Source organism: Ochlerotatus camptorhynchus, unplaced genomic scaffold (genome assembly GCF_037179485.1).
Source record: "Ochlerotatus camptorhynchus isolate MF236.1 unplaced genomic scaffold, CSIRO-AGI_Acam_v1.1 ptg000274l, whole genome shotgun sequence".
NCBI classification, from domain to species: domain Eukaryota; kingdom Metazoa; phylum Arthropoda; class Insecta; order Diptera; family Culicidae; genus Ochlerotatus; species Ochlerotatus camptorhynchus.
In genome coordinates, this window is record NW_027040763.1 from 3670600 (window position 1) to 3690803 (window position 20204).

The 20204-nt window shown below is 38.9% G+C and overlaps 3 protein-coding genes across 3 annotated transcripts in view; 1 reads left to right on the forward strand and 2 right to left on the reverse strand.

Annotated features, from left to right (window-relative positions):
- The window catches only part of LOC135705775 (ejaculatory bulb-specific protein 3-like), a 61523-nt gene that overhangs the window by 16969 nt on the left and 24350 nt on the right, over window positions 1-20204 (reverse strand). The window lies entirely within an intron of this gene.
- LOC135705806 (ficolin-1-like) lies at window positions 1337-2693 on the forward strand. Its single transcript, XM_065227657.1, has 3 exons — window positions 1337-1442; window positions 1509-2031; window positions 2100-2693. The coding sequence occupies exons 1-3, from the start codon at window positions 1337-1339 to the stop codon at window positions 2248-2250; spliced, it is 780 nt and encodes a 259-aa protein (XP_065083729.1). The 3' UTR covers window positions 2251-2693.
- Window positions 7922-8674, reverse strand: LOC135705807 (ficolin-1-like). The gene is made up of 2 exons (XM_065227658.1): window positions 8115-8674; window positions 7922-8045 (listed from the first exon to the last, which is right to left on the reverse strand). The coding sequence occupies exons 1-2, from the start codon at window positions 8672-8674 to the stop codon at window positions 7922-7924; spliced, it is 684 nt and encodes a 227-aa protein (XP_065083730.1).

Consider the following 20204-nt stretch of genomic DNA (forward strand, 5'->3'; position numbering starts at 1 on the left):
TCGGAAAGCCACTTGTTCAATATTTTGAAGAGCTCCTTCACCGCACTGTGCCTTATGTTATATGAGGGAGCCCATAACTGTAGATCATCCGAGAGTTTCATAATGGCGATCGTCTCATGTTCATCATGTTCAAAAGCACTGAAGGTGTTTTCATGTATCTGAATATATTTGTTTTTTTTTTTTTAATATTGGTAACAATTTTCAAAGTATTTTTTGTTATTGTTGTATTATATTTCTTATCTGTGAATCTTAGGCCTCTGATAAAGATGATAGTTGTAATGAGGCTTTAATGAAGGTCTAAGATGGCTTCAAGTTTTATATCGGTCATGAAAAGTATGCCATAAAACATAATTGTATGTTTTGTGTTGGCTTTATTCTGCAGTTATAAGTAGTGATACAGATCCACCTTACAGCTACCGTTAAAACTATGAAGTCTGAGTTTTAATTTAGTAGTCATAAAACAGTTTTATAGACGACTTGAAGGCCGATTTGATGGCAAGCACAAAAAATATTAATACAACCACAGGCTGCAAGGGATGCTATGATAAAACAATGATAAAATAAGAATAAATCTTCCAAGCGTTTAGATTGTTACTTGGGATGGAATTCTATGTCGACTGAAAAACGATTTAACTATTGCCAGTAAAATACAACTATACAAATCAATCATCTCTCCTTGTCTAGACTTTTGCCCTTCCATTTTATTTCTGGGCAATGCGACACATATATCAAGACTACAGCGCTTGCAAAATAATAATATGCGTTTGGTTTTGACATATCAAACGTTCAGCAACACTTATGGAATCTAAAAGACATTACATTTCACACGTTAAAACTGTCGTTTGAACAGTTAACCACTGATTTTTTTATGAATTGACAAATTATGTATCTTGACGAAGTTATCTCTAACGGATTATTTTATATGGATAGCTGTCATAACGACTTTTTTTTTAATAATTATTGTAGTACTGCAAAAACTATTTCTGTTCGCCACGAAGGCGATGATGGATTTTTAATATTTGATTTAATAGTAGTAGATTAATTAAAAAAAAAAAACAGTCTACAAAAGTTTGAGCCTCGCGCGCGTATTACGGATATAGAGGACTGAATTAAAAATTTGTAGGGGTAAGAAGTGGGACCATCATCCTCACCGGAAAGCATTCTATCAACTCGATCCATAAACAATAACTATCGATGATCAACATCACGTTTTAGTAGAATGTTTAATCTCAACTGTTTGAAAACATTGTTCTGACAGCTCAGAAAAAAACATTGCACAACTAGGAGTATAAAACCATGAGCTCACCGTTCGAAGTCAGTCATACCGTGAAATAAAATGAAGTCGTTCTGCTTGATTTTCGCAATATTCGGCTGCGCTTTGGCAGTTTGTACTGACGAACGTGAGCCGATCGTGAATACAATACGTTCTTTGGTGGATGGAGGTAGCCGTTTTTTGTTCTTTTCGGGTTTTTAAAACCGATGATAACTGGAACTTTGGAATTTTGCAGACATCATTCAGTTCTCAGCCTGTCCGGATGTCAACACAAATGGTGTGTATCCCCTCCAGGCCGTAAACGTGACATTTCCACCGTTTTCAGTGTTCTGCGACTACAGCGTCGATGGCAAGGGATGGATCGTCATTCATCGTCGGTTAGATGGAAGCGTGAGCTTTAATCGAAACTGGACCGACTACCGGGATGGGTTTGGATCACTGCAGGGTGAATTTTGGCTGGGCTTGGAGAAGATGCATCAGATCATCCGCGGTGGCAGATATCAACTGTTAGTGGTGCTGCAGGATTTCTATGGAGCAGTAGTCACGGCACAGTACGACAATTTCACGATTGGTTGTGAGATGGACCGATACCGTCTTGAGTATGGGGAATTTTTAAATGGAACAGTGAGCGATAGTTTGCTGAATTCGAATGGAATGCAGTTTTCAACTCCGGATAGCGATAACGATTTAGATTCTACTGAGCCTAGTTGTGCGGAGTACTATACAAGTGGATGGTGGTTCAACGCTTGTCATGAAGCGTGAGTAATAACTGTTAACTATCTGTTCAAGGGAGTTGCAATAATTAGTTTGGTTTTGTTTGTTATAGGAACTTGAATGGGGTATATGACAAGTATAGACGAAGTAACACTATGTCGTGGTATAATTTCTACTACAATCACCAGTGTTTGAAAGCTGCACGGATGATGATTCGGTTTGTGGGAGAAAAGAAGTATTATGGTAGATCAATGCAACATTAGCTGTAGCTCTATTTATTATAAATATGTCAAGATGCATTGATTCTACTTACTCGTAGTATCCGAAAATGGAGCGTTGGAAAACGAAGATTTTTTTATAGCAATCAACACCATTGCATCCAGAAATAACATCACTCTCCCATTTGAACTAGGCCTTCGGGTGATCGGATTGAGTTATCGGGATTGATGAGGAAAGTCAAGCAAAAATGGAAATTTTAGTCTAATTGAATGAGTTTTCTCCAAACGTTTTTTTCGTTCTCGAATTTCTGCTGAGCTTAATCAGTCAGTAGAAACTAAAGATTTAAAATTGGCTCACTACTTGACTATCCTATTGGTCCCAAGTACATCTATAAGCGTACCCTATTCTAGACGAAATTCTAGAATTACACTATGTTTGTTTTGATTCTTCATAGCGACACGTTTGTATATTTTTCTTTGAAAATTTAGGCTTTTCTACGCAACATATCAAAAAATCAACGATGTGTTTTCTTCGTTTTTTAGTTAGGATTTTTTGAAGTTAGTAAGTAATGTTATCATGTTACATTCGATATGTATCAATAGAGACGTAGGGTAATCTAGTCGTATTGGAGAAATGAGCGAAATATCTAAACATGATAATTAAAAAAAAAAATAGTTGCTCAAAAACGAAGAAAATTACATCGCTGATTGTAAAATGTAGTGATTGAACGGATTAGTTCTAGTAGTAATGAAATTTACTCAAAAATAGATGATGTTTACATTTTCTATCGATTGACGATTTAAGAACATGCCAGCAACATTTAAAAAAAATTAAAGGGTTGTGTCCTAGACACGACCGCAGTATGACGTAGAACCACACAAAATTGATGTTTTTCATGCATTTTTGACTATTATACTTTATCTTAAAATTTTCAAGTATTTCAATGTTTCGGTTATGGTTCACTCAAAACAATTTAAACATGTTTCTTGACAAATATATTAATGTGTAATTCCACATGATTTTCATTTGACCACACGTAAACAGAATCCATTCAGAAGTACATATGAAATTTATACGCAAATGAATAGTATGTGTGGTCACGCATGGTTTTTATATGTACACTAGAGTGATGCAAAATTTGAAATTTTCGCTCCACAATACTTAAACGATTCCAAATCGGATCCTGACTAACCTCTCAAAATTTGAACCCATTAGGTGAGAAACTGAGATGGCACAAACCATTTGAAGTTTGTATGGGAATTACTATGGGAGAACCAAGATTTTTGTGCATGTCGATCTAATAATTCACCAGGTCAGTCTGCTTCAAAAGCTTTCAATTGTGCTTGTAGGAAATTTTCCCAGCTACAACTTTGCTTAAAACCACTTTTTGATCAAATGCAAGGATCGAAAGTTATCAATGGTTCAATGCGCTGATGTCTTATGATCATGCTCAATCAACTGCTCAGCAGGCAACATTGGTGTTTCTGGGGCGTTGAATAGGACACAAAAATCATGGCTACTATATCAGACTGCAAAATACAGTGTTGCCTGCAGAGCAGCTGCTTGATCATGTCATAAGTTAACTAATCTCTTAAATAATTAATAACTTTTTCCTGTCTCGTTTTACATAGAAACGATCTTGAGCAAAGATGTAGCTGAGAAAATTTTCCATAAGAATAGCTATCGAACTGTTTCGCAGCTCAATATGGAAAAAGACTAGAAGGCAATGAACAAAAAGTTGAGATTTCCCATAGTAATTTACATGTAAACTTCAAATGGCTTGTGCGAAGTCTGTTTCTAACCAAATGAGATGTAATTTTGGAAGGCTTATCAGGACCCGATTTGAAACCATTTAAGCACTGTGGAGCAAAAAAGTCAAATTCTGCATCAGTCTAATGTACACATATTAAGTATGTGGCCGACACATAGATATTGATTTGTTGATCACGTTGCAACAATTCATGTGTGAAACACATAAAAACTCCAGAACAAGATCCTAAGGATGATCCTAAACAGTCCAGGACCCGAAATTCTGAGGTTCACCGCCTGGCTGGCCTTCAGCCTCTCGAAGAGCGACGAACGGTCTCCTTGGAAAGGTTTAGAGACACCTGTCTGAGATCAGATCTTCAGATCATACGTGATCTGGCACATTAGTTAAGTTAGACTCGTAGTTAGGTAGGTTATCAAATTTTTCAATTAAACAAAACAAACCACCCAAGGGGTATTCTGTTAACTAGATGAAATACGCAAATACTTTATTAGAATATCCAATGAACAAAGATGAAGAGCCAGATAGGCTAATGAATTGAAATGTATACACCATAATCAACAGAAATAAACGAAATTTTACTACTACTACTTTTAGAGTCAGTGGTGTGTAATTCATCAACATAATATCATCAAATATGTTTCCAAGCAATATTTTTTCTCAAATTTGAAAGTTTTGGTGCGGGAAGAAATTAAGGGAAAAACTTCTGTTTTTACCTCGGTTTTTACTAATAATTGTAATTTGTTTGAAATTTATTTCCCGGAAAAAAGTGATCGTCAAAGTCCATGTCTTTTTCGGATTATTGTTGAGGGGGGGGGGGGGAGGTTGCTGTGAAGGGAGGGAGTGGGTTTACAAACATTGCATTTTCTCATTCCTCATTGTCTCATTACGCCGTGATCCACCTTTAGCCACTGACTCCAACCAAGTGGCACGCCGTCCGAGACGACAATGAGCAAAAGCACGACAGCAGCGCTGTTTTATATCTTTTCAGGTTAAAGCAGACCGATGTGCAACCAAACCTGATAGGATTTCCCGCCGTTTTTTTATGAATGGGGGGGAGCAAAAAGTTTCTTTTGTGCAGGATATGTAAAAAAGGATGGGCTTTGGATGTTAATATAATTGCATATACAGAGTTACCAGATATGTTTTACCATCGATCAAGCAATTTCCCGGGCCAGGGAGCTACATGTGCCAGTATCCAGACAGGTGAGTAATACTCTGAACCTTGACAGGCCCACTAAAGACCTCATTAGACTCCGCAACACGATTCGTAGGCAGTACCAGCGTACTGGGCTGCCTAACCTGAAGACCAATTGCAACCGTTTGAACAAAATCATCCAAGCCAGGATGGTGGATCTCAGAAATATAGATTTTGCAAACAAGATTCGCTCTCTCCCAGATTGTGCTAAGCCATTCTGGAAAATGGCAAAGATTTTGAAAAATAAGCCGAGGCCCATTCCTCCCCTTTCCTCTCCTAACCAAAATTCGGACCCATCTTTACTAATAACCCCATTGGAAAAGACCAATGCTCTTGGACAACACTTTGTAAATTCACATAACCTTGGCCACGCCATGGTGAGTCCCCACGAGCCTGCAGTATCACAGGCAATGGCTAGTGTCGCTGCCACCCCCGTAGTTGTCCCTGACGAAAGTAGAATATCGGCTGATGAGGTGATAGCAGCGATTAAATCAACAAAGAACATGAAGGCCGCTGGTGTCGATGGAGTGGTTAACCTCGAGCTGAAAAACTTGAGTGTTGACTTCTTCAAGCACCTTGCAGTGGTCTTCAACAAGTGTTTAATGCTTGGCTACTTCCCTGCATGCTGGAAGTTAGCCAAAGTTATTCCAATTCACAAACCTGGCAAAGACCCTACCAGTGCCAAAAGCTATCGCCCCATCAGCCTCTTGTCCTCCATCTCGAAGCTATTCGAAAAATTGATACTCAGGCGTCTGCTGGTGTTTTCAAATGATAATAACATCTTTCTCAAAGAGCGATTCGGGTTTAGGAAAGGCCACTCTACCATCCACCAACTCGCACGGGTTACTAACATCATCAAGCGGAACAAGTCCGTTTCCAATACATCTGCCATGGCATTGTTGGACGTCGAGAAGGCGTTCGACAATGTCTGGCATGATGGTCTAGTGTACAAGCTGCATCGATACATACCGAACTACCTCGTGAAGATCATCAAAAACTACTTGTCGGGCAGATCATTCCAGGTCTACTTGAACAATGTCTCCTCTGATACGTTCAACGTTGATGCAGGGGTCCCTCAAGGTAGCCTGCTTGGGCCTATCCTATTCAACATTTTCACGTCAGACGTTCCTCCCCTGCCGGGTGGTGGTATCCTGTCAATGTTCGCAGATGACACCTCCATCATCTATAAGGGTCGAGTGATCCGTGCTCTGGCGAGTAAACTACAATCAGGCCTGGATGTTTTGTCCGACTATTTTAAGAGCTGGAAGATTTGTATCAATGCAGCTAAAACACAAACCATTATGTTTCCACATTCGTATTCACCTCGGCTTGTTCCGCCTGCTAACTTCAAGATCCATCTTGATAGCACTCCCATTGAATGGTCGAGTGAAGTAGTCTACCTTGGTCTCACCCTCGATAGCAAATTGCTATTCCGATCCCATGTGGACAAGACATCCACCAAGTGTAACATCTTGATCAGGTCACTCTACCCTCTGATAAACAGGAAGTCCACCCTGTCCCTCAAACACAAGCTTGCTGTCCACAAGCAAATCATTCTGCCGGCTATTGAGTATGGTATGCCAATCTGGGAGAGTTGTGCTAAGTACCACCACTTAAAGCTTCAGAGGATCCAAAACAAGATCCTCAGAATGATCCTTAACAGTCCACCGCGAACTCGTAATTCTGAGATTCACCACCTGGCCGGTCTTCAAACACTCGAGGAGCGAAAGACTTCCACGCTGGAAAGGTTCAGAGTCGCCTGTCTGCGATCAAACCACCAGATCATTCGTGATTTGGCAACCTAGTTTAAGTAGTTAGGTGCTCAAGTAGGTAGGTTATCAAATTTTTAAATTCAAACGAAAACAATCCCACAAAGGGTATCCTGTAAATTAGCGCTAAACGCAATCATCACATTAGAATAACCAATTAACTAGAACAAAGATGAAGAGCCAAAGGCTAACCAATTGAAATGTTAAATCAAATGTTGAAACATAAAACCCAGAAAATAAACGTAAATTTTACTACTTTTACTACTGTTTTACCGTCAGTTGTTGGTAATCCATCGAGTGTATGTCTCCTGTTAGGCAATTGTTTTTTGAAAATGTTGGCTCTGCATGTAAAAAATTAATTGTTTTTACATAATTGTGGTTTGCTTAATATTTATTTCCCGGAAAAAAATGATCGTCAAAGTCCATGTCTTTTTCGGGTAATTGTTAAGGGGGAGGGTGTTTTACATGCACGTTTTTTCATGTCTCATTCCTCATTGTGGTGGACACGCCGTGATCCACCTTTAGCCGCTGACTTAGTCCTGCTTGCTGCAGGACCTAGTGCCACGCCGTCCGAAGCGGGAATGAGCAGAGGCAGGAGAGCAGCGTTGATTTAGATCTTTTCATGTTCAAGCAGAATGATGTGCAACCAAGTGGTATTCGTTTATGATGACTGGGTTTGGGAAAAAGGCTTATTTCATGAAAACAGTGATAAAATTTTCATTTGTACATTTTCAATAGTTTAATTACAGAAAAATTGGAAAAATACTTAATTCAGCAGGTTTGTAATGTAATATCCTATCGATTGGCGTATTTGAATTTAAATTTCATCGATAAATGACAAAGTTACAAGCGTTCAAAACCTAACACTCCTTCACCACACATATTTTTTGATTTGCACCCCAGTATAGTCGACAAAGACGTAGTTCTACGTCAAAAATCATCACTTTCAAAAATCTTCCGTACACCATCAGTTGACGATCTTAACCGTTTCTCACATCCCGTATCATCATTTTCGCTGCCTCCAAACTTTTGATGGTCTTGTAGAACTCGTACCACGACATAGTATTCCGGAAGGCATCTCGCCGATATTGTCCATTTAAATTACTGCAACAACAAACCATCCCGTTACTATACTCAAATCAGTTTTCACAACGCCCAAAAGGTCACACTTACGCATCATGGCAGTCCCTAAACCACCAACCGCTTCGGTAGTAGTCCGCACAGCTCGGTACGACCTGGTTGATATCGTTATCACTGTCCGGGGTGGAAAACATCATCCCATTCGACGGAGCTAAGCTATCACCTGCGGAACCACCGAGGAACCCGTCGTACGTGAGCCGATACTTATCGTATTCACTCGATATCGTAAAGTTGGAATATAGCGCCGTTTTTACGAATCCAACGAAATCCTTCAACACCACCAGAAGTTCATAGTTGCCGCTGCGTGTGATCTGATGGATCTTTTCCAGTCCAAGCCAAAATTCTCGTTCAATCGATCCGAATCCATCCCGGTAGTCGGTCCAGTTTCGGTAAAAGCTCAAACTGCCATCGAAACGGCGATGAATCACGATCCATCCTTGGCCGTCAACGCTATAGTCACAGCGCACCTGGAACATTGAAATGGTGGAGAACTCCGGCTTGAGCAGCTGATAGGTATTTTTGCCCTGGCAGGATGATCGAACTTCGATTGACTTCGGGTACTTTGCGGTACAGTTGTTAGCCTGAGCCGCCATGCTTGCCACAACTAAGAGAATCAGAACCACAGACTTCATCGTACACCGAAAAACTGTGCTGCAGATGGATGTGGCTTTCCACATCCACCTACATATATAGTTGATTATTGTTGTTTAAAAAAATCTCAACATTATTGTGCCATTATTGTGTAAACAAAAGCCTCTACAACGGAGATTAAACGCAGAAATATTGCCAGACGAATCAGACTGGTCTGGTTCTATTTAAAGCTGCAGCAGTAGCAAACAAGTGTCCACGAAACGATCACGCTGTTGTTGTCTTCCAAAGATCCGTGATACGTAATGCGTCGAACAATTGCGATTGATGATTATCTATGGTCGGAGTAAAACAGCTTGCTGTTTACTTGCCAATGGATTGAATCTTAGCTCAATTATTTTGCTATTTTCATTCGAGGAACTTGGTGATTTGTAGTGATCAACCAATATAATAAGTAATTGAGATTTAATTAATTAATCAGATCCGATTTTTATTTTCGTCATTGCAAGTTACCTCCGAACGTTCTAAGATTATAGGCAAAAATCACAAGTTGGCAAAACTGTAGAAAAAAAAAATGAAGGGCCACCTTATGTAGCCAAGACGAAACGACTTTTTCACTTCTCCAATTCGGCCCCTGATCTCAACATTCGACTGGGTGAAAAGATGTAAGGTTAAGGGTCTTTAGAAAACATACTAATTTTATCGTTTTGAACAACTTACAAGAATATAACCCAAGCAGGAAAAAAATACTAATGAGTAAAGGGTGTTCACGATGAAATTGCCACACACAAAATTGATTCACAAAATTCGAGTTTTCATCCGATTGCCATCAAATTTTCAGGGATTGAGAAATAACTATTAAACTTCATTTTACCATTTTACTCGTATTTTATTTACAGTCCATACGCAAATGCCCGCACCTTGGCCTTAACCCCGGCCATAAGATTCTGCACAACCTGTGAATCAACCGTTTTTTGCATGTAAACCCATACTTTCTTCAGTTCCTCGACTGTCTTCACTACTTTAGGTCGTTTAAGAAGGTGCTGCTTCATAATCGCCCAGTACTTCTCGATGGGGCGGAGCTCCGGAGTGTTGGGAGGGTTGAACATTTTCGGCACGAAATTGACCTTATTGTCCGCATACCACTTCAACACGTCCTTGGAGTAGTGGCATGAGGCCAAATCCGGCCAGAAGATTGTTGGGACGTTGTGGGCCTTCAGGAGAGGAAGCAGCCGAAAGGTGCACTCCGCTTCCCGCACGTGCAGATGGCTTGCCAAACCAGGAATTTCTTCGCTAATTTGGACATCTTCTGAGTGCGGACATGCTCCGGAACGCTGAACTTATCCTTGGCCGTGAAAAACAGGTTGCCGGGGATCTTTTTGAAGTCGGCCTTCACATATGTTTCGTCGTCCATGATGCAGCATTCAACTTTCGTCAGCATGTTGAGGTACAACTTCCTGGCACGGGTTTTGGCGGACTTGTTCTGCTTCTCGTCGCGATTAGGGGCCTTTTGTACCTTGAACGTTCGAAGCCCAGCCTTAGTTTTGGCCTTCTGGACAAAACTTCGGCTTAAGTGCAGCTTCTTAGCCACATCCCTAACAGAGGCGTTCGGATTTCGGTTGAAGGCCCCAACTACGCGGTTGTGATTTTTGGTTTTGTACGGAATACTTTTTCCTTCACTTCTGGGCTTCCGATCGGTGGTCAACCGTTCCTCGAACCGCTTAATCACTCGCGACACCGTGGAATTCGCGATTCCCAACGTTTTAGCGATGGAACGATGCAAGAGATCCTTGTTCTCGTGATGAATGCGCAAGATTTTATCACGCAGGAGCTGTTCTTTCGACTCCATTTCCACGAGTTTTGATCACAGGACTTTAAAACTTGCAGGATGTAAATAATGCACTATGAACTAAATCCACCCAAATTTTCATTAAATTCTACCCAACGGTTAAAAAGTTAGAGCAATTTCATAGTGTGGCAATTTCATTGTGGACACCCTTTACCTAATTCTAATCTGATACTAAAATTTTGTGTTGATGATGATGATGATGGTCCCACCTCTTACCCCTACAAAGGTTTGAGCTGGACGAGTTATCTTTAAGATAATTAAATATAAACATTTTAACCAGGTTTGCAAACAAAATCGAGCTGGTTACAATTACAGATATAGATGTCCTGTTAAATATGCTATAGGCATCAACCAAAAACATTCAAAGGTGTAGCTAGTTATCAAAAGTCCAAGTATAGTCCTCGACAATACTTCCATTTACACGTGACCTGGGATTTACACGTTTAAGCTTCCGCAGTGCCAGGACTATATCCAAGGAAACGACTTCCAGCCAATCCTTTACTAATTTAAGGCTTTTGCCACAATTTCCACGTATTAGTCATTTATACCTGTATTCCGCGCGCGAGGCTCAAACCATTGTTGACTACTCAAAGCTATTTTTACTATTACTACTACAAAATCAAAAAAACTAAAAATCCATCATCACCATCGAGGCAAACAATGTAGTTTTTTGTATATGCTACACAAATTAATAAAATGTCTTGATGACAGTCTCCATACAAACTAATCCGTTAGTGATAACTTTGTCAAGATACATGATTTATCCATTCATAAAAAATTAACTGCTCAATAAACAGCTTTTACATGTGAAATCCAGCGTCTCTTGAATTCTGTAAGTGTAGTTGCACGCTTGATGTGTCTAGGCATCGAATTGAAAACATTTATACCTTTGAAAAATAATGAATTTTGTGAAGCATTATTCAAAAGATGTGGTGTTCTTACTTCATCCACGTTTCTAGTGTTATATCTATGAAAATCACTTCCTCTTTCAATCCGATCACACAAATATCGAGGCAGCAAACCGTTAACTACTTTAAAAATTCTTTGCTTCACTGACAGCCATTGCAAAGCGTCCAGCATAAAAGTGGAGGAAGTGAATCTATTACATCTTAAAATCAAACGCATTACTTTATTCTGCAAACGCTGTAATCTCGATATTTGTGTTTCATTGGCCAAAAATAAAATGGAAGGGCAAAAGTCTAGATGAGGGGAGATGATTGATTTGTATAACTGTATTTTACTACCAATAGTTAAATCGTTTTTCAAGCGACATAGGATTCCATACTTCTTGGCAATTTTCTTGATGACATTGTCAATATGAGAATTGAACTTGAGTTTGTCATCAATAATCACGCCAAGATATTTAATTTCCTGAACGCGATCAAGTGTCTCATCATCAATAACAACAGAGACATCATCATCTACACGATTCCGCGAAATTACCATGAATTTAGTTTTACTTATATTCAATTTCAATTGTTTATACTTCAACCATCTACTTAGAGAACGCAAATCTTCATTCAAGCGTGAAACGGCTTCTTCTAAATCTTTAGCTGCAATGAATAACACAGTATCGTCAGCAAAAAGATTAATATCACAAAACCGTAAAACTCGTCGCATGTCATTAATATACATAATAAATAAAAGGGGCCCTAATACACTTCCCTGAGGCACTCCAAGGTTATTGTCAACGGGAAAAGATACAAAATCATTAAAACAGTCCTTTGTGTTCTGTCAGATAAATAGCTTTCAAACCATTTGTATGCAGAACCCGAAATTCCAAAGCGCTTGATTGTTCTCAATAATAAGGGCCTAGAAATTGTCTCAAAAGCGCGTTTTAGATCCAAAAACACAGCAACAATCGTATCTTTATGCTCCAAATTTTCTTTCCATTTAGCTAACACTAAGTTTAACGCGGTTTCACAAGAATGGCCTTCCCGGTATCCCGATTGTTCCGGTATCAACAAACAGTTACTATTTAAATATTCTAACAGCCAAATACCAAAGGATAATAACAAAAAAATGCATGCAAAATACTTTGCAAATAAACAAAAAATTACATTTGGATACCAAAAGAATACCTATGTGGTACTGGTTTGGTATTGCATTATCATAATTTGGTATTGGAATGGTATGTTGTGAATATTTTTTTTTTTTTTGTATTTTACCTCTTATGTCAGGGTTATTCATACAAATTAAAAATATTGAGATATTCGTTCCTAATAGGCATCGGTTTTCAAACTGACACCCAATTATAAATTACGTTTGCTAACTTTTTAATCCGGCATCGCTGGACTATCGAGAGTCGGATAAAATATATGCCGTATTAAAAAAAAAACTCGTATTTATCCACCTATGGTGTGATCAGACCCTTCTTACTTATTCAAGTTTATTTATTTTATTGTCATTATCAGTGACTAAGGCCTCCACCCCCGTGTCATCCAGTGACGCTACGCCACTGCCTGGGGGTACCCGGAATATATCCGGGTGTAGTCTATTTGGTGAGGCTACCAATCACCTTATCATCGTATTTTAATGTGATTTAATGGGTTTTAATTCAATTCATATTCAAGCAACTTCCCCGGGGTACCCGGAACATGTCCAAGTGTGTCCAATGTGGTCTGGAACACTTAACACGACTTGCATTGATCTTATTTTTGAATTCTGTAGTAATTTGATGTGTCGTATGATGGTTTTGATACGTTTTCCGTTAAATCCAGCGTGAAGGCCCATATTCACCGGATCTTATTCCGGCCATATCTCCGGAACCGGTTCACCGATTCCAAAACCGTTCAATAGCGTTCAATGGGACCCCAAGACCTATCATTTGGCGCCAAGTTTGTCCAAATCGGTTGAGCGGTTGCTGAGAAACGTGAGCGCATTCATTTCGTTACATACACACACACATATACACACATACACACATACACACACACAGACATGTTCCGATCTCGTCGAGCTGAGTCGAATGGTATATGACACTCGGCCCTCCGGGCCTCGGATCGATAGTCGGTTTTTCAAGTGATATCTATACCCTTCTTTGTAAGAAGGGTAAAACGTCGAGTTGGTTGGAAATGCTAACATGAAGCTTTAGTGTCATAATTTATTAGCTAGAGAATGATCTTTAGCAGAGGGTAGGTGGATGGTTCCGTTAGAGTACGGCAGTATGAAAATTGAATAGAAGTTGAAAATGAGCAAAGGGCCATTAATGCGACAGTTTTTGAAGTCAGACGCGCATCTTTTGCCTAACCCGTACGATGTACGCGGATTATCGAGGCGATACTGTTTACCCATTTTTTAACTGTACAGGGGTTCAGTCTCCTCCAATAATTCCCTGGACCAGACCGTTTTGAAGCTTGTCCTTAAATATCACTTACATTAAATCGACTACATAAATTGCACTGTTCAAACAACAAGTTACCACACACGAAAACAAGCTAGGAGACTAGAAATTTGCATAAAACGTGAAACGTACTGACCTTCGAATACCTTCCATCACGTTAAGCGTCAACTCGTGTGGTTTTTGATTGACAGTAGCGAAATCCTCGAGTGGATACTAATTAGCGGTATGCCCATTAATTGACGTCGCCATCGTCACTACCGTAATAGGACAATCAAGGGGAACCATTGTTTACGCGTACCAGACCGGGTTAAGCTTTCTGAGATTCGACTTGTTTATTCCGTTTCTAGCGGGACTCATTCTGCTGAATAAAAAAAACTCATTCACATCTCATTTTCCTAAAACCTACTTTATCCTTACGAGTCTTCATAACCCCACAGATAACCCTTTTTCCCATAGACACCAGGACTTTATAGGCAATCTGACCCTTGCAAGCATGATTTCATTACCTTGTGCGAAGACAGTGCTACCGCATGTAAGTAATGATAACGATAATTGACGTATTATATTATGCCCACAGCACTCACACACACACACACACCCCGAGCTCTAAATGCATGAAACATGTAAAGGGTAAGGGAGATGAAAATGTTGGAACCTTGTTAGAAATGAGCAGTTCCACGCCAACTGAAGAATCGGAAAAACTTGACCTTCTTCGATTAGCATGAATCTTTGCAAAATTGCTCATGGTGCACAGTGTACAGGGTGCGTGACGAATTTTTGTAGTAAATTTCAAATAGTAATTTCTCATGCTTGTGCATCATGATTTAGATATATTTGGCAGCACTGGATAACTTATACTGTTAGGTGTAAGATTTAAACAAACAATGTTGAGTAAACGTAAAGATGTCGAAACAAGAGAACAATCTGTCAGTCGTTGTCGCTTTGTTGCGCGCCGGAGTATGCATGAAAGAAATAATTCGGTCGGTAAATGTGTCTGAAAGAACAGTGTATAATATTAAAAAAGGCTTGGGAAAGTGATAAGACGGAGCACCTGCTCATACTGCTAATAAAGCACAGAAATGGCTTACGGAAAATATTTCGTAAATTTGGGAGGAAGAAATTTGGCCCCCAAGCAGTCCCGATATCAATCCGTTGGATTATTTTGTATAAGGCGTCGTCCAACGGGATACCAATAGAACCCCTCACCCCACACTTAAGTCGCTAAAAGCTAAAATCAAGGCAGTGATGACATCTATGGATTGAAACATTTTAAAACGTGCATACTGCAGTTTCCGGAAGCGTCTAACTACAGTCGTCGAAAGGGAAGGCAATTTTTTGGAATAAATTTACTTACAACTTCCATATGTTGCGAAAGAAAATAAATCGCACAAAATTCATTGCTAGAATAACTAACTGGTGTATTTTTTCTCAAATATGCCATTTACTGCAAAAATTCGTCACGCACCCTGTATGTGTGTTTATTCAATCTAACCCCCACTGCGCAGTGGTTCCCCTTAGAACAAAAGTTGGCCAGAACCTCAAAATAATAGGCAAAAAAACAGTTGAAAAAGATGTTTTTTGGCTGTACAAAGAAAACTTGACAATCAAGACGTCACAAAAAGGAGTATAGTAGAACCAAAACCAATGCACAATGGTCCCAGCCGTATTTACCTAGGAAGACAAAAATGTTTGCGCCCAAACTGTCAGTTTTAGGTAAATGGTTTCTTAGGGAAAGTTGCTTCATATTTTTTGTTCAATCTTTTTATGTTCGTAAAATTAGGGTGGTCCATAAAATTGTTGAATTAAAAGTACAAACTATTTTTTATTTGAGATACACCAAAGCAGTATTCTAATCAGTTGTTGAACATTAAATTCAAAGCAACTTTGTAGAATAAACAACGTTTTTATCTCTTATGGTTCATGAGTTATGATTATTTAAACAAGCAGGTTAGGGTGGCCACTAAAATTGATTTTCTTTGAATATCTTTTCATGCGTTAATTTCTTGCAAAAACATTGTTCTGATTAAACTTAGAACTTTTGATGACGCATACTTTTGCTCAAGCAACTAGGTTACTATCTTTATCTATCTTCGAAAAATGACTCTTTTCAATTGTCAATATCTCAAAATGGATCAAACCGATTTTCAAACATTTAACTCCATTGAAAACATCGTTTTTTTTTTCAATTTTTGGTAAAAAAAACTGCAAGAGTTTTTTGTGTTTAAAGCATTTATTTAATTTAAAAAAAAGTTATATTTTTCAACAAAACTAGTCATAACTTTTCAAATAAAAGAGATAACAACTTAGCAAAAATATGCGTCATAAAAAGTTCTTAAAGTAGGAGAAATGCAGGTAATGTCGGCCTAAGTGTCCTTAATTTGGGCCCATACATCAATTCAGCAATCGACTAAATTTTCAATAGCAACCAAAAATATCCATTAGTAACGTCCCAGTAACGCGTTCATCTAGATAAAATTGATAAATAGCAGATTTTTAGCGATGGGCCCAATCTTAGATCCATAGGCCAACATTAGAGACATTTCCCCTATATGGCATAAAATTTCACGAGAAATGAACGTATAAAAAGATATTTAAAGAATGCCGATTGTCTAGGGGCCACCCTAACCTGCTTGTTTTAAAAAAATCCTAACTCATGAACCATAAGAGATAGATATATGGTGCGTGTGTATATGTGTGTGCGTATTGGTGTGCTTTGAAAAAGGCATTGTGAAGCTTACTACGGTATACACCGCAGATTATAAAACTTAGAAACAGATATTTTCAAAGAACACTTTACTTGTTATTCGTAATTTCAACATGTTTCGCAAAAAATCGCAAAACACATTAAAGCCTATCTGAAAGCTTTGCTAGCTAGTGGTATTATTGAAGAAATTTGCTTACAACAATCCTTGATGTAATAATTTAAAGCAAGTTTAGTCCGGGAGTTAGAAAGCGATAGCTCTACTGCAGATTCAGTAACCCATTTCAGAATGCCTGTTAATTCACGTCCATTCCGAGGTCACTTTCACATACAATAAGCCCCGCATGTAAACACTACCGTTATCATTTGAATAATGCTACTGCAAACACACTTCCAGATTTTGAAATGTGAAGTTTCGAAATCCGGCGCGTATTTAGTAATATATGGAAATATGCATTTATGATTGATTTATAATCAGATGGATCTCACCAAATTCTGCCTCCGAAAAAGCACCTTTACACTCGCGGTAATCTAAAAATTCTTCCGCGTTGTTTTAACAACCGAACGCAACACATGCGAAGTTTTCATTTGCACTGAATTTTTGCCTAACACCTCATTCGCGTGCATCCTCCGGAAGGCAGAACGCCAGCACCAAAAAAAAAACTCGGTAAAACTCTTCTCGGGAGGGAGGCAAGGCACCAAAAACAAGCGAAAAGAAAAACCGATCAACACGACACCACTGCTTCTCAGCAAATTCTTGCCCCAGAGTTTCCAAGTTAATTACAATATCACTAAAAAGCATCTTAAACCGTGATGGATCCTAATTTACGCTTATTAACACGAGAAAACTAATATTTTTGATTTGGTACAATTAAAAATATGCGGAAAAAATCAAAGGGACAAGACAATTGTACTCAGAGTAAATATATTTGCAACGAGTAAATGTGAGTTACTCATATTTACTCTAATATAAACAAAGTAGCCTCACATTTGTCAACAAATGAAATTCTGCAAACAACCGCCTTCAGACAGAATGATTAGTTTCATGCTTTAAAAGATCCAAGTTAGATTGCTCTTGCCCACTCCAGGGGTTACCAAGGCCTCTTCTGATTTCTTGGAATCGATGGCTAAACTGTAATGTCTTCGAAGTTTTTTTTTTTGTGATGTGGTGGCCAATTTGGCTACATTTTCTGAGAGGATTCTTTTTAGCTCATGAAAATTAATGCTCAGTCTCACAATATCGATCAAAAAGGCTTCTCATTTTGCTGAATTAAATGCTTGAAATGAGAATAATAATAATTAATGAATAGACAAATTATATATAACAAGCTTCCATAACGGAAGTCGGATGTAAATCCTGTATAATATTTAGCTAGAAAAAGTCAGAATAATGGTCAACTGTCACCAAAAACTTCCATTGTTATTCCTGATGCCCCTGGAAAAGACATCAATAGACACGGGTTGAAAAGGGTGAACAGGAACGGTTTGAAATAATGTTGTTGTAATGTTCCACATTTAGCACAAAAGAAACATTGTAAAATGCTGTTTTTTTATTTATCTGATCATCCCAGGTCAAAATAGGTTAGCTCTAGCCAACTTCATAGTTGATTCTATTCTGAATCCCCCTTTGGATTGACTGAAATGCTCTCTGTGATTGTCCGAAATCCGTTCTGGGATTGCCCGGAATTCCTTGTGGGATTGTCATTAATCCCTCTCAATATTAAATGAAATCCTCCCTGGGATTGTCCGGAATCTCTCCTGGGATAGTCCATAATCCCTCTTTGGATTGTCCGAAATCACCTTTCAAATTGCTGGGATTGTCTTGATTTATTTAAATTAATTATGAATTAATTAAAATGTGAACTTTTCGTCAACATTAACGGCAAAGAACTCACCAACAGGGGGAGAGGTAGCTCATCGATTCTTCCGGTTCGCCTCCTAGCATCGTGCTATAAGGTACCAGGCGATAACCAGGGTAGTTGATCGATAGCTCGATGACGTCATTTCGTTGGCATCTGCTATGGGAAATTCTCATAGCAGGCGTTGACGATGGGACGTTGTCGAGTTGTTGAATAGCAACTATCGTGGTAACTCACCGATTACCTGTCGATCTGCCAAATTTGGAAAGACGTCTGCATTGAATTGTCTCATATAATAATATTCCGCCCACTATATCACACGAAATTGCGAGTAGTTGAGTGGAATGGAGATAAGTTAAGCATTGGGTACAGGACCAAGTCTCCCCTGGGTGGTGCCAGAAGATGAGCGCAATAGAATCATCAAGTTGCCATAAGGCACGGAATGAGACTATTGCATGGCTGGGTAGTCAAAGTCTTCCATTCGTTAGTCATTTCAGGTGGATTAGAACAGGTTTAGGTTTAGGGTGGGCGTTGGCCAGATTTGGATTTTTCAGATATAATCCTAAATAGGACCTAGATTATTTAATACACTAGTAACCTCAACTTCTGTCACAATGTTTCATTGTGACTAATCAACACTCAATGGGTAAAATATCAAATTTGCGGTAAATTTGAAAAAAGGGAACTTGGAGTGTAGAGTGCACTGCCCACTGGACGATTCTGAAGCCTGACCAAGTGAGTGGGTTACGGGTTTATTTGATTGTACGTCATTTCCAAGTTATATATAGATACATTCATACCATTGGCATTTTGTATTTGAGATAAGACAGAGACAGGATGCGGAGGGCCCGCTTAGGGGGAGCGTATCCCATGTTATGGCTTCCATTTATTAAATAGTTCAGATAGGCTGGAAATGATAGGTTCATGGTGAGAAAATGTACCATATGGTGCCCGTTCACTGATCAAAATTAGATTCAAATCGTCAGGCCCTGCCCTGGAATAAGGGAATTGACGATGATTTGTCAAGTTTCATTTTGCATTTGCATATAATTGTAAGTTTAGGTTTGCTTTTGTAATTGTAAGATAGATGGTTTGCCTCAATTGAAACATTGAGTTAAACATGACGAATCATACCTCTAAAATAGTAGTAGTTACAGTGCCGCATTATCTAACTTTTGTTTTGTTTGTTTACATATAACTAATACTAATACCTCCTTGTTTTCTCTCTAATTTGTCTACTATGTCCCACCATCACGATGAGAGATGAGCTACCGTACATGGTACACGCTCATATACACTCCCAAAATAGTATGCCGCAAGTAAGTATATCACAGAGGCAACTAAAGATCCAGAAACAAAAACCGAAAACGCTGAACGGCAGATTGGTTTACAGTGGTCGACCAGGGTGTGTGCTGATAAATTACAAAATTACAATTACATCATTATTCCATACATCAGCTTGAATTACGTTGATCGATATTACATTTTTTTTTGCTGTACACTACACCACCGGAGCCAGCAAAGTTCAACAATCCATCGTTGCTTATGCCTTTGTTGTCGTTTGGAACCAGTTTTGCGAGGTAGGTGACGATTGTGCGTATTTCTCGCGTAAATTTTGAAAAGGGCCTAGCCTGAACAATACGTAAAGAGCAAATTGAAACATTGTACGTCGCGTGAAAGTGGAACTTAATGAAGGCCTAAGTACTTTTTCGTAGTTTTTAGTTTTCGGATTTGAAAGATCGTCGGTTACAGTGGCCTGCTTACTGAGCAGAAAAACGCGGTC